Source organism: Canis lupus, chromosome 3 (assembly GCF_048164855.1).
Source record: "Canis lupus baileyi chromosome 3, mCanLup2.hap1, whole genome shotgun sequence".
NCBI classification, from domain to species: domain Eukaryota; kingdom Metazoa; phylum Chordata; class Mammalia; order Carnivora; family Canidae; genus Canis; species Canis lupus.
This window is the reverse complement of record NC_132840.1, coordinates 73,464,367-73,478,343: the sequence shown is the minus strand read 5'-3', so window position 1 is coordinate 73,478,343 and position 13,977 is coordinate 73,464,367. Positions and strand designations below refer to the sequence as shown.

Below are 13,977 nucleotides of genomic sequence, written 5' to 3'. Positions count from 1 at the left end.
GAAGGAAAGGCTTGGGCAGGGGAGATTGTGAAATATTTTTAAAATGCAGCCAGGCCATGTGATGATAAAAATGACAACAACAATGTTGTAATTAATGTTCGTGAACTTAGTGTATGCCCGGTCTGCTGGGTTCTGTCTATGCCGCACCTCCATCAGTCATCCCGGCAACTCTAAGTGTATTTTATTATCATGCTCATTTTCCATAAAAGCAAACTGAAGTCCAGCAAGGGGAAGGGATTTGCTCAGGTCCCACATTTTGCAAATGATGGGCCTGGGCTTTGGAAGCAAGCCTGCTGTGCCAAAGGCTGTGCTTAACCACTGTGCCTCCTGGCCCCCTGAGACAGCCCCGGAGCTTCAGGACCCCAGGCCACCAAGACCAGGATCAGGTGATTCTTTCACACTCCTGGTGCTCATTCAGCAGGAGCCGGGCTGGTCCTCCTCTTCCTTCCCTGGCCTGCCAGGTGGGTCTCTCCACGCTGCTCCCATTGGTAGCCTCGTTCTGCAAAGCTGGCTTCCCTCTCTGCTTCTGCTTGAGGCCCATCTCATCTCCTTGGAGGAGTCCAATCTCCAACCCCTCCTCTCCCTCCTTCCCTCCCCCATCTCTCCTACCTCCTTTCCCCCTCCCCTCTCCCCTCTCTCCCACTTCCCTCCTTTCCTTCCTATCTCTGGCCCACCCCGTCCCTCCTTCTTCCCTTTCTCCCTCAGTTTGGCTTTACAAATAAAATATAAATTTAGCTAAGAGCTCATACCACAAAAAAGGAAGAAGCGATAAGTATAAGCAACAAACGGAGTTTAAAAGTAAACACCCTGCCGTGCCATCCACGGGCTTTGTGGGGAGGGTACTGAGGATCTTCTGGTCTCCGCTCTGGGAGCCACAGGTGAGGCTGAGGACAGACCTTCTGGGCTCCCTCCCAAAAACAGCAGTGCCTTTTCCAATAAGCAGAAGGCCTGTAGCAATTGCACTACTGGAGATTTACCCCAAAGATACAGATGCAATGAAACGGCAGGACACCTGCACCCCAGTGTTATAGCAGCAAAGTCCACAATAGCCAAACTGGAAGGAGCCTCGATGTCCATCGACAGATGACTGGATAAAGAAGCTGTGGTCTGTGTATACAATGGAATATTACTCAGCCATTAGAAACGACAAATACCCACCATTTGCTTTGACGTGCCTGGAACTGGAGGGTATTATGCTGAGTGAAGCAAGTCAGTCGGAGAAGGACAAACATAGTCTCATTCATTTGGGGAATATAAAAAATAGTGAAAGGGAATAAAGTGGAAAGGAGAGAAAATGAGTGGGAAATATCAGTGAGGGAGACAGAACATGAGAGACTCTTAACTCTGGGAAACGAACAAGGGGTGGTAGAAAGGGAGGTGGGCTGGGGGTGGGGGTGACTGGGTGACAGGCACTGAGGGGGGCACGTGACAGGATGAGCACTGGGTGTTATGCTATATGTTGACAAATTGAACTCCAATTAAAAAAATGAGGAAAGTAAAAAAAAACAAAAAACCAAAACTGTTACTTTGGAGAAACAAGCTGACTTTAAAAATGCAGGGTTTTGCTATCCTAGTGTGACTTAGCTCAAGCAGCTACTCAGATGGCGATTCCTAGGGGAGCCATCATTCTGATGGCAGTGGATGGGGGGAGACTCGGAACCAGGGGGAGGACCATGGGTGACCGACCCACTGAGGGGGCCGTGTGTCTCTGCAGGTGAGGACTCCATCAGCACCCTGGGCCTGATCCTCAGCGTGGGGCTGTCGCTGCTGCTCGTGTCCGTCCTGGGCTACAGCCTGGCCAAGTGGTACCAACGCGGGTACTGCTGGGAGGGTGAGTGTGCACCTGCCCCCTCCTGTAGCAGTTGGCAAGGCCGGGTGGGGCTGCAAACTCTGCAGCATGGCATCATGTAAAAATATTTCCTGTGGCGGCTGACATTGTTGAAGACTTGAGTGAGGGTGACGGAGCACTTGAGTGGGTGGGGCTGGGGTACTGGGCCTTCACCAAGGGAGTGGGGGCTCCTCCTCCTGGCCTGAAGCTTCTTTTTCTTCCCTCAGAGCCCACAGGAGTCCATCCCCAAGGTGTGTGTGGGCCTCGAAGCCAGGGGTGGCGGGCTAGGCAGGTGTCCCCCACTCTGGCTCCTTGGGCATCTCTTCCCCTGACTGTGATCTTGGGGTCCTCTCTCAAGCTAGCTTCAGCTTCCCTGGGAATCTTCCAGAATTTGCTGGGGTGCTCCCAGCTCTGAGCCATATCTGCGCTTCCCGTAGGCCCTCGGAGAGATGACGGCACATGCTGGGGTCCCCGGAGGTAGAGAGCATTTCTCAGACCTGCAGTTAACCTCCTCCACAGCTTCCATGAATGTTTGTTGAGCACCTACTGTGTGCCAATGTACTTCAGCCTAATACTATTTTCTTTAAAATTCCACTTAAGGTTGGAATTCTTAGTCTCTGTTTTTTATGGATGAAGCTGGAAGGCTGAAGTTGCAGGGTTAGAGAGTGGCACAATCTGGGTTCAAGCCCAGGTCTGCTTCTTTTGGGCTCTAAGCTAGGACTGCCCCTTTCCCAGGGTAATCGGTACCCTTAATGGGAGGATGCCTAGGCATAGGATCTGCCTCCCGAAAGTGGTGGTTCTGTCTGGGAAGATGGGGTACACCCGGGTACCAGCAGGTGGCAGACAGTGAAGGGACATGGGACCCTCCCACAGCATCCTGAGGTCCAGCCCAGCCACCCAACTCCTCCCAGATGGGGTAAGAGAGCACCAGATGTTCCCAGAAGGGTGAGGGGCAGGTCTCCCTGGAGGTACTAACCCTCTCTTTTCTGATTGTCTTTCTAGGGCCTAATTTTGTCTTCAACTTGTACCAGATCCGGTGAGTGGATTCAGGACAGATCTGAGTGGGGTTAGGTTTGGAACCAAGACACACTCTTTCTCTTCCTTGGCTCTGGTTCCTCCCCATCCCCTTGAGCAAACAAGAGAAAAGGAAGGAGCCAGGGTCTATGTAGAAAGAACCATGAATAAAAACTTGAATATGGACAGGATTATGTAAGACCCTACTGATGGTGAACCTCCTAACACTTACCCCCAGGTAGGGGGGTAAATCCATTCATTCATCCACTCATTCATTCCTTCATCATCTACCCATTATGTATTCAGGAAGGATCCATTGTTGCAGATGTAGTGATATTAGTTTCTAGGGGGTACAATGAACATAGTCTCTATCTTTAGACATTTCACTGCCTGTGGTGGACACAGGCCTGACTACAAATAATATAGTCTCAGACACAATGTGGTGTCAAAAGAGAGCAGCAAATGGAGACCACCAGGGATTTAGGGAGTAGGGGGGTCAAAAAGTCCCCCTGCGGTAAGCCATCTTGTCAAATCTCTGCCACAGGGCAGGCCTGCTCTTGGTCTGGCCCTGAGACATGGGCCAGTTCCTGTTCTTGGAAGATGAGTCAGTCAAGGAGTCACAGCCAGGAAGTTCTTCCCATGCTCTGGTCTAGGGAGTTGGGCTCCTAAGGAGAGGTCAGGTTCTCAGCCCCCAAAACCTGATTGGATCATCTTTTTCAGGAATCTGAAGGAGCTGGAGGTGGGACCACCCTTCACCATCAGTGGCCACATCGGCAGTTCAGATGGTGGCTACATGAAGTTCTCTGACAGGCTAGTCTGATAGGGGAGTGTCAGCGTCTGGAGCCCCAGAGAGGTGAGTGGAAGGTTGGTGAGCTCCTGAGTAAATCTAATGTTCTAATAAGGTCCTCAGATAGTGCAGACACCCAAGTCTAGCATTGAGGACTGTTTGGAACCCAAGAGATCATTCAGTTCATCCTCCACCACTTCTGGGGGGTGGATCTGTGGGAGGTGATCTCAGGTATCAAGGCTCAGGGTCATGCTGTCCCCACCACCTGCTGGTAGCAGACTGTTCCTTTTCGCCTGTGTACCCAATCCACATCCTGCCTTTCTTTCCTGGGGATGTTCTATTTCTAATCAGATGGCAGCTTCTAGAGTTGAGCTTTCTGTCTCAACCTTTGCTCTGAGTTTAAGGTTCTAGATGGCTACTCTGCCCAAGAAGGATCACTCCAGGGTGTCACTTCTGAACTGAAAGCCCAGGAGTGATCCCTGCTTCATGGCCACCTGACCCTTGGCTCACACCTTCCCTCCACTTGCCTTCAAGCTCATCTCCCCTCCATCCATTTTCTCCCTCCAGCCATCCCTCATGTACCCCCAGTTTCTCTTTGAGCTGATCCTCTGGCTTGGAAGAAGCCTCACCAGAGGCAGTGGTTTAGAGGAATCCTTTCCAGGCCTCATCTCTTTGTTGCCCTCCCTTTGCTTTTTCTGCAGGAGGTAGCTCCTGGTACAGGCACCTGCCCCTCCCAGGCTCCCGGGCTGCCTTCATCCCCCAGGGCCTTCAAGGCCTGGCCTGGTCCCTTGTTGTGGACAGTGAGGAGTCACTCTGGGTGCACTGCAGGCCTGCAGCAGGAGGACCCCCAGGAAGGGTCTGGACTCTGGACAGAGTCCGGTAGAGAGGCAATGGCTTTCTCCTCCAAACAAAGAAAGTAGCCATTGCTCAGGAGTAGAGACTGGTTCCCAGGGGGCCCCTGAGTCTGGGGGTGGTGGTGGTTCCAGGTGTCCTGGAGAGCCAAGCCATCCTGGCTCAGCCCGGTGTGGGCAAGGCCTGCAGACCCAGAGGGGAGCTCTCCACGAGGCGTCCCCTAGACACTTCCCCTCAAAGGACGGACTCCAGAGGCTGGAAAACCAGTCATATCTTCAATAGCAAAGTCATGTGGGAGTGGGGGTGATTCCAGATGCTGTTTTTAACCTTCCTACTTTCCCCAAGAGCTGAAGGCTGCTCTTAGGGTTTGCTCTGCCCTGCTGCACTCCGTGCTTCATTCTGGTACTTTCAACCTTCCCACACTCCTGTCTACCACCTGGCTCTGCTGCTGAGGCTCAGGGCTGCCCAAACCATTTGGAGAGCAGTTCTTAAAACAGTCTAGAAGCATGATCTTATTTTCTAGGCTCCCGCAATGGGTGGGCATGGGTTGGGGGCGGAGATCTCGGTCTCCCTGTGTCGTGTATTTCCTGTGCCAGGCTTACCCTGTGACGGGAAGGGTGGACCAGAAACAGTGGGAGTCGGGGAGGAACCCAGGCCAGGCTAAAAACAACAACAAAAAACCCCAACCAAGGGCAGCCCTGGTGGCTCAGCGGTTGAGCGTCTGCCTTCAGCCCAGGGTGTGATCCTGGAGACCCTGGATCCAGTCCCATGTCGGGCTCCCTGCATGGAGCCTGCTTCTCCCTCTACCTGTGTCTCTGCCTCTCTCTCTCTCTCTCTCTCTCTCTGTGTGTATTTCTCATGAATGAATAAATAAAATCTTAAAAAACAAAAATAACAACAAAAAAAACAACCACCACCAACCCAGCTAATGCACAAGGGAAATCACAAACCAAGTGTAGATTGGTGGACAGCAACACTGTTTGCCTTGTGAATCACCACTTTTTCCTCTGGTCTGCCCTACTGGACTCGAGGTGGCGTCCACACCTGGATGTTGTCTCAGGAGGCCCTTAATGCAGAGTCCTTCTATCCAGAGAGGCTGTGCTCCCGGGGGCAGCTGTGGACGGAGCAAGGCCAGACAGGAGCCCAGCCGCTGCTGAAACTGCAGGCAGAACTACACCCAGGCCAACAAGACATGTCCTGGGGAGCCCAGGACAGTGAGAAACAAGGAGGAGAGAAGTCACATTATTTGTCTTTCTATCCTCACTTCCTGGGGGCCTGGTTTCTTTCTTGCTTTGGATTCTATTTTTTTTAAAGATTTTATTTATTTATTCATGAGACACACACACACACAGAGAGAGAGAGAGAGAGAGAGAGAGGCAGAGACACAGGCAGAGGGAGAAGCAGGCTCCATGCAGGGAGCCCGATGTGGGACTTGATCCCGGGACTCCAGGATCACTCCCTGAGCCAAAGGCAGGTGCTCAACTGCTGAGCCACCTAGGTGTCCCTAGCCAATTGTGGAGGAGGGAGGAGGGGAGGAGAGAGGAGGGGAGAGAAGGGGGGGGAGGAGAGGAGGGGAGGGGAGGGGGGAGGAGGGGAAAGAGGAGAGGGAAGGGGGGGGGGAGAGGAGAAGGGAGGGGAGGGTAAGGGAGGGGAGGGGAGAGGAGCCTTACCAGTCCCTACCCCTCACTTCCTACCAGGACTGGGGGGGCCACTCTCCTAGCCTAGCCCAGCAATGACTTAATAAACCGGATTTCTGAATTTGGAGGTCTTCATCTGGGCTCCAGAATTTCTATCCATGAGTTGATGGCGGTGGGGCTGAGCCCCTCCTGGCTTCTGGTCCCTCCTTTTCCTGAAGTCTTTATTGGGAGAGCAGGGAGGAGGGGGATTGACATCCTTCCTCAGATTTCGGATTTCGCTGGGCCCCATTCCTTAACCCACAGGCGTCATGATGCCCCATCGGGGGCTGCCCCAGGTCCCTGAATACACTCAGGACTCAGTGACTTTGGGGAACCGTGGAAGGACGAGGCCCAGGGCCCATGTGGTCCTGCCCCAGGTTTGGTGGCTTCAGGTAAGGGCATGGGGACAGCTGCCGAGGGCTGGGAGAACGGAGGGTATTTCCCATCCTCGGGAGCGGAACCGAGACTGGGCTACTTCCTCTTTTGGGGTCCTCTGACGTGTTCCCGGTCCCCTCTGCCTCCTTCTTGTTTTCCTGACTTCCGCAGTCCCGCTGGCTAACGTAACGCAGCACTGCCCTTCACCCCAGGCCTCACCCGAGGATGCAACATGTTTTGGTTGAGAGCCCTAAAATGGCAGCTTCCAGCTTGTTCAGAAATGATTAGGGAACCAGTACCTAGAAGTCTGGATCCAGGTCCAGTGGGTCTGGGGGGCGCCTCCCCTAGAACCTTCCTCTCCTCCTAACTGTTCTTTCCACTGGCCCCAAGAGCCAGGAGGCAGGCAGGAGAGCCAGCACTTCTATGCTGCCACCCCCCAGTCCCTCTGCCACCCTGTTCCTCTTTGGTGTCTTTGCCAGGAAGCCTTCTGGGGATGCCTTCGCCCTCCCTGCCAACCCCTCCTCGGCACAACTAGTCTCCATGGTTGACTCAAGTGTCATCTTCCCTGTGGCTTCCCTCAGGACTGCAGACTGGCTGCCACCCACTTGATCCTGGTGGCAAATGGCCACGTTTCCTCCATTTGTCCTGTTCCCTCACCATGGTGAGCCCTTGGCTGTCAGGGTTACGTCCCAGAGATCTTCAGTAGCCACTAAAAGTGGAGCATGTAGGAGGTACCCAATAAATGCCTGCTGAGTGGAGAAGAAACACCCAATGTGGTTACAGAAAGCTGCCTTGTCCTAGAGAAAGAAACCCTGGTGACCCGAGAAGGAGCAGGAACTGCTTGCACAACACACAGTCTCCAGAGAACAAATTATTTTTGTGCATGTTACTGTGGCTTTAGCCTTGTGGCAACCGTGTGACGTGGGGCATCATTCCTGGTTGCGTATTGCATATGGCAAGACTGACGCTCAGGCAGGTAGCATGCTTTGCCTAAGGCTGCACAGCCACGAGCTGCACCAGAGTCTGCGTAGAGGTGGAGGCCTCGCAGATGCAGCCTGACCCCAGGCTTAGCGGGATGAGGATTGAACACTGGAGAAGGTGGTCTGGTCTTGACCCACCCTGCCATGCTGTGTGGCCACGGGCCAGTCACTCACCACCATGGACATGTATTTTAGCATCTGGACATTAAGGGATCAGACCACTTCTCCAAGGCTCCTCTCTTTTACCTGAAGGAGAAAGGGATTTTATCTGTTCATGTGGGTTTTTTTTTTTTAAGGGTCTTATTTCTTTACCTGGGAGAGAGAGAGAGAGTGCATGCGCACATGTGCACAATTGAAGGGGAGGGGCAGAGGGAGAGCAAGAAGCAGACACCCCACTGAGCAGGGAGCCCAATGCAGGGCTCCATCCCAGGACCCTGGGATCATGACCTGAGCCAAAGACAGATGCTTAACCGCCTGAACCATCCAGGCTCCTCTTTTTAAAAATCTCTCTTTTCTTGGTGTCTAGCATAGGGCCCAGCACATAGTAGGTGTTCACTAAACAAAAGATACAAGTACAAAGTATAGTGCTTTCTGACCTAGGAGGTGACAGGTGACCGCTGCGGTTCCTTTAGGTCCTAATAGTTTAGGATCCGAAATACTCCTCAGCCTTTCTTTGACTTTGGATAAATCTGAGCAGCACCTAAGACTGGGTCATTCCCAACCAAATCCTTCTTTACCAGTGAACTGACGTTTGCTAAGCACGTATTTGAGCTCAGGGCAGGGGCTCCGTATGCAGTCTCCCTTCATCCTCAAGGGTGAGGGAACAGGGGGATCAGGGCCCGGAGAAATGATTTGCTGAAGGTCAGGCCAGAATGTGTTTTTTTTAATAATGGTTGGTCAGCCGCTTAAAGGCTCTGCCCAAGCTCCTAGCTTGCCTGGGCTCCGTGGGCCCCAAGGCACAGGCCCCTCCCGCTGGCCTCTGATCTCTCTTCTGGTTCCCCTGGGGCGGTGAGAGTAGCCCCTGTCCTCAGCCCTGAGCTTCTACTGACCCATTTCTCAGTCTTCCCTTAATTTTTTTTTTTACACCCCTTCACTTCCGGATCATCAAATTTTGCCCCTTATTTACGCCAATTCAATTTTCACTTCCCCAAGGAGACTTCCTTAAGATTGGTAGATCTTGTTGTCTTCTCACTTTTTTTTTAAAGATTTTATTTATTTATTTGAGAGAGAGAGAGAGAGAGAGAGAGAGAACGTACAAGCAGGGGGAGCAGCAGAGGGAGAGGGAGAAGCAGACTCCCCACTGAGCAGGGAGCCAGGTGTGGGGCTCGATCCTAGGATCCTGGGATCATGACCTGAACCAGAGGCAGAGGCTTAACTGACTGAGCCACCCAGGTGTCCCATCTTCTCACTTTTAATTACAAATACTCTCTGGCTCCCATAACTGAATTCCTGACTTTCCCCTTGTATTCATTCATTCATTCATTCAAGCAGCTTCTAGAATATGCCTGGAACTGCTAGACCCTGTGGGGGTATCCAGTCTCTCTTGAGATCGACTGTGCTCCCTCTCCGGATGGGTGCTTTCTGCAGGCAAAATTCAGCTTCTACCCTCCCTGAATTCTCTCCAGTAGCTTCTATGGCTCTGGCCGTAGCCAGGAATGTCTCAGGCATGTATGTTGACAGTTCCTCAGTCTTGTCAGGGAACCTTGGGCTTTGCTTTATTGTTGGTCCAATCTTGAGTGCTCTGAAAACCAAGGTTTTTGATTTTCTCTGCTCATGCTCAGTCATGTGCGACCCTGTGGTCATCACCAGATACAGATCTAGACACAGCAGACCCAGACAGTGACGTTTTCTGTGTAAGGGCTACCTTAAGGAATGATCAAACCCGGGAAGAGACTGGGCAGGCGAGGAGGGGGCTGTGCTCCCTTGGGGTGGCCATGCAGGGGCCAGCGTCTCCTGTGCCCTCTCTGTGCCCCAGGGCTCTGAGAACCTCCGAGTGGGAGCACATAGGTGTATCATCACAAAATTTAAAAAACTGCTTAGTGATCAAAAACTGTCTAGAAGCAGTGAGATTCAAGCAGATCTGGTACAAAACAGGAAGCCAGTGGCCTGGTGAATTCTCACATTTGGGGACCAGAAGTGAAAATGTTCTGTGTGCCCAGAGTAGCAACAGGCCAACAAAACAACAGGTGGGGCGGCGCTGGAGGCCAAGGCTTTGCTGGGGTCCCTGTCTCCTGGATTTTTACCTGTAGGGGTGTGGGGGTTGTCTTGCCCTCCCCAAAGCCTTAAGTTAAGGTTTTTCATATATAAAAGCAGGGAGCCATTGGGAAGGAGATGGGTGGAAAATGGAAGAAGCCTCATGTTTCCGGTGTCGCCCCAGTGCCTTGTTTGTGTAAGGCTGCCATCTGACTCGAGGACACTGAGGTCCCTTCCAGCTGTGAGGCTGTTGCAGAACGTGGGTGACTTCAGTTCCACAGGGCTGGGGGAGGGGGCAGGGGAGGAGGTAGCAGAGACACCTGTGTGCATGTGTGTGCGTGTGCATGTGTGTGGACGTGCTGCAGAGCTAACCCAAGGAGGAGAAGGATCTGTATTCCCAGAGGGCCTGCCTAGGCCGATGCTCAATGAATGTTTGCTAAAGGAGTGAATGACTGCGTGCTGAATATTTTCACGGTCCTTTGCCTGGCCTCCTGACCACATCCCCTTGCTCTAGGCTTCCTGTTTGGTCTGTAGCCCCGAGTCCCTACAATACCTAAGAGCTGTAGGGCAAAAATTGCAGGGAAAGGAATAATTATGGTATAATATGACTAAGCTGAGACGACAACAGGCCTGAAAATAAAATTCAAGTCAATTTATGTACAGCCTGCTTTCTTTTGGGCTCAGTCTAATGTCTCCCAAGGACCCAGCCAGCCTCAAGCTACCATTGCCTGCATTGCCATGTCATGTTTGGCTATCCTACTTCTTCCACTCCTTCCATATGCTTTTCCTTGTGAGAGAATCCATTTGCTGTGCCTGCGTTATTCATCAAGCTCACTGAGCACCTCTAGGTTAGGCAGCGGTTGGGCGTGAAGGATACAGAAATGGGTCAGGGAAGTTTCTGTTCTCTAGAGCTCACAGTGGAATAAGTGTACGTTCCATGGTATTTTCAGTGGCAGCGGGATGGCCTGGGCAGTGCAGAGAGAAGTCGGATTGAAGAGCACTCTGCATTTGGCCGGGAAGACTGAGGCCCAGAGCTGACATGACATGATTGAGAGCTGGATGAGCCTAGAACCCACTTCTCTTGAGTTCCAGGCCAGCCCAGCCCTCTTTCCACTCCGTGGGGCTGCGTCTTTGCCCATGGGGCGTCTCCGGACAAGCAGCCTGGCCGTGGAAGCCTGTCTATGGACTTGCCCATTAGCCTGAGTGACTCCTGGACACTCCTGTCACATGAGGGTCCTATTTCCTTCCAAAATACATTGTGCCACGCAGTGCCTGCTGGACTACATGTGTCATCTCTTTGCCCTGAGTTTGAATTGTGGGCTCAGATTTTATAATCTCTCAAGTTTTGGGAGAGTCTCCCAATCTTAGCATAATTTAATAAGTGTCACTTCACTCTTGTGAGTTCAGTCCAAAATATGTGCACTGAACACCCTAGGTGGGTCACACACTCCACGACCCCTGTGGACATCTCCCTCACAGCACGAATAGCAGGTGCTTCAATGTTCCGCCTTACATCCTCGGCTCCACCCCTCATTCCAGACATTTCTGAAGGGGCTCCAGCTTTGTGCTCACAAATCTGGACTCCAGTGCCCACTGTACATCACTTGCTGTCTGCCCTGGCTCCTCCTCTTCCGGGGGAGCCCATGCAGCCGCGTGCACCAGCAGTTTGAGAGAGTAACACATCTGGGGGAAGCCTCAGCCAGTCCAGAAGCGGATGGATCAGGGCCTCTCCTGTCAATGTTCAGGGGACAATTGGAAGAGATCTCTACATGTTCCAGGGAACATTCCAGTGGGATCAAGACCCAGTTGCTCCCAGCATTACCGGCTTGATAATGCATCCTTATTTGGGCTTTTTCTTCTCCTGGTATCTCACCCTTGCTCCCAGTGATCATCTTCCAAATAAACCACCTACCCACAACTCCTTGAATCAGGTTCTTCTTGGCAGGGAAGATCTAGGCTACGCCTTGCATTATAAGTTTATCTTTATTTATTTACTTTCTCATTCATTCAGCACATACAAACCTATGTGCTCTTGGCTGTGGGCCTGCAGGAGTGAGCAAAAGAGAGTAAGTCTCTGCCTTCATAGATCTACTTTACTGGGAAAGAGAGACTATAAGCTAATAAACAAATAGGTCATATCACTTAAAAAATAAGTGTGCTGAAGGAAAAAAGCTGGGGCTAGGGAGGGATGTCATGGAGACAGGGAGGATATTTGGATAGGGTGGTCAGCAAAGACCTCCCCAAGGAGGCTGCATTTAAGAAGATACTGGAACAAATGATCTGAGGTGGAAATGAGCTTGAAGTGGGGTGGGCAAGGGCGAGAGTGCAGGAGGTGTTGTGGGGGGAATCGGCAGATACTCACTCATTGGAGTTTAGTCTCTCATTTGGACCAGAAGCAAAGGAGAGGGCTTTCAGCCAGGGATTCACATGACCTGAATTATATTTTATAAAGATCACGTTGGCTGCTGTACTAGACTAAGCAATGCTGTATGATTCACACTTTAGTAGACTAAGGCAGCAGGCGTGGAGGCAGAGGGACAATAAGGGGTTGAATAGTGGTCCAGGTGAGACCTAGTAATGGATTTGACCTGGATGATAGTATGGGAGTGGGGACCAGTGATTGCATTCACCACATATTTGGAAGGTAGAATTGATTGGACCTTCCTGATGGATTAGATGTGGAATGTGAAGGGATGACTCCTGGTTTTGTCCTGTACAACTAGGTGAATGATGGCATCATTAGAAGGGGAAGACAGGGAAGATTGTGTGTGTGTGTGTGTGTGTGTGTGAAATCAAGCACAGAGGTGGTAGCCTGCTTATCCTTGAGGCAGGAGGTCAACAGGTGAGTATTCTTCCTGCAGGTGGGTTGTGGGGGATGTGGCCTTCTCTAGATCAGTGTCCTCATCTCCATGCCCAGGTGTGTGCCCCCATCTGGTGGGTCAGCATGAGCACATCTGAACCCCCAGCTCTGAGCCCTCCCCTCTTGCCAGGCCTGTGTCACCAATTGCCAGAGGGTTTTTTCCTGGGGTGACTTATCACAGGGAGCCAGGACTCGCCACCTCCCCTCTCCCTGGTGCCATGTCTCCCTTCCTTGTACATATTTCACTTTCCTCATCACTCAGCCTGCTATTGAGTCTTGCCAGCGCTCTCTGCAGAATGCCTTTTGAATGTCACCTGCTCTCCATTCCCGCTGTCCTGCTCAGTATTGTCATTGGATCGGATTTCCATTTAAGCCTGTTGTGGACTGAATGTTTGTGTCCCTTCCAAATTCATATGTCGAAGCCCAAACTCCTAATGTGATCATTTATCATGGGGTAGGGCCTTTGGGAGGCTATTATGCATTAGATGAGGTCATGAGGGTGGGGTCCCTATAGGAAGAGGAAGACAGGGGTGCCTGAGTGGCTCAGTTGGTTGGGCGGCCAGCTCTTGGTTTCAGCTCAGGTCATGATCTTGGGGTCCTGGAATTGAGCCTTGCATTGCAGCTCCTTGCTTGGTGAGGAGTCTGCTTGGGATTCTCTCTCCCTCTCCATCTGCCCCTTCCCCCTGCTCAAGGATGTGTGATGCTTGCTTGCTCACTCTCTCAAATAAATAAAATAAAAAGATTTTATTTATTCATGAGAGAGAGAGAGAGACAGACAGACAGACACAGGCAGAGGAAGAAGCAGGCTCCCCTTAGGGAGCCCGATGTGGGACTCAATCCCTGAACTCCAGGATCACGCCCTGAGCCGAAAGCAGAGTTTAACTGCTGAGCCATCCAGGCGTCCCTCAAATAAAAAAAAAATCTTAAAAAACAAACAAACAAAAAAAAAGGCAAAGAGACCAGGGTACCAGCCTAGCCAGAGCTTGCTCTCTATTCTTTCTCCTCTTTTCTCCCTCTCCGCTCCCTCCCCTTTTCCTCCCATGAGGACAAAGGAGAAGGGGACCTTCTCCAAGCCAGGAAGAGAGCCCTCACCAAGAACCAAACTGGCCAGCACCTTGATATTGGACTTCCAGTCTCCAGAACTGTGAGGGATGTTTCTTGTCTATGGTAGTATGTTTGCAGCCCGAGCAAACTAAGCCTCCGCTTCAGCTCTGCCTCTCGTCTCCGTGCCTTGCTTTCCCGTCTTAGTTCCTTTCACGGCACGTATCACTGATTGTAGAGATAGATCTGCTAGTCTGTTAGCTTGATGCTTATCTTCATAGCCAGATGGCTCCCTCCAGGAAGCGGCACCTCTTTTATTTGCTCTGGACCCCGGGCTGAGCACTGCGTCCGGCACACAGCAGGCGCTTAAA

At 51.8% G+C, this 13,977-nt stretch overlaps 1 protein-coding gene across 1 annotated transcript in view; it reads left to right on the top strand.

Moving 5' to 3' along the window:
• Positions 1–265: 265 nt before the first annotated feature.
• The window catches only part of SMIM35 (small integral membrane protein 35), a 15,554-nt gene continuing 1,842 nt past the window's right edge, over positions 266–13,977 (top strand). Inside the window, exons 1-4 of the mRNA XM_072813636.1 lie at positions 266–461; positions 1,715–1,831; positions 2,831–2,864; positions 3,563–3,695. Of these exons, the coding sequence (XP_072669737.1) occupies positions 266–461; positions 1,715–1,831; positions 2,831–2,864; positions 3,563–3,662 (447 nt within the window). The 3' untranslated portion in view covers positions 3,663–3,695. The remainder of the gene's footprint in view (positions 462–1,714; positions 1,832–2,830; positions 2,865–3,562; positions 3,696–13,977) is intronic.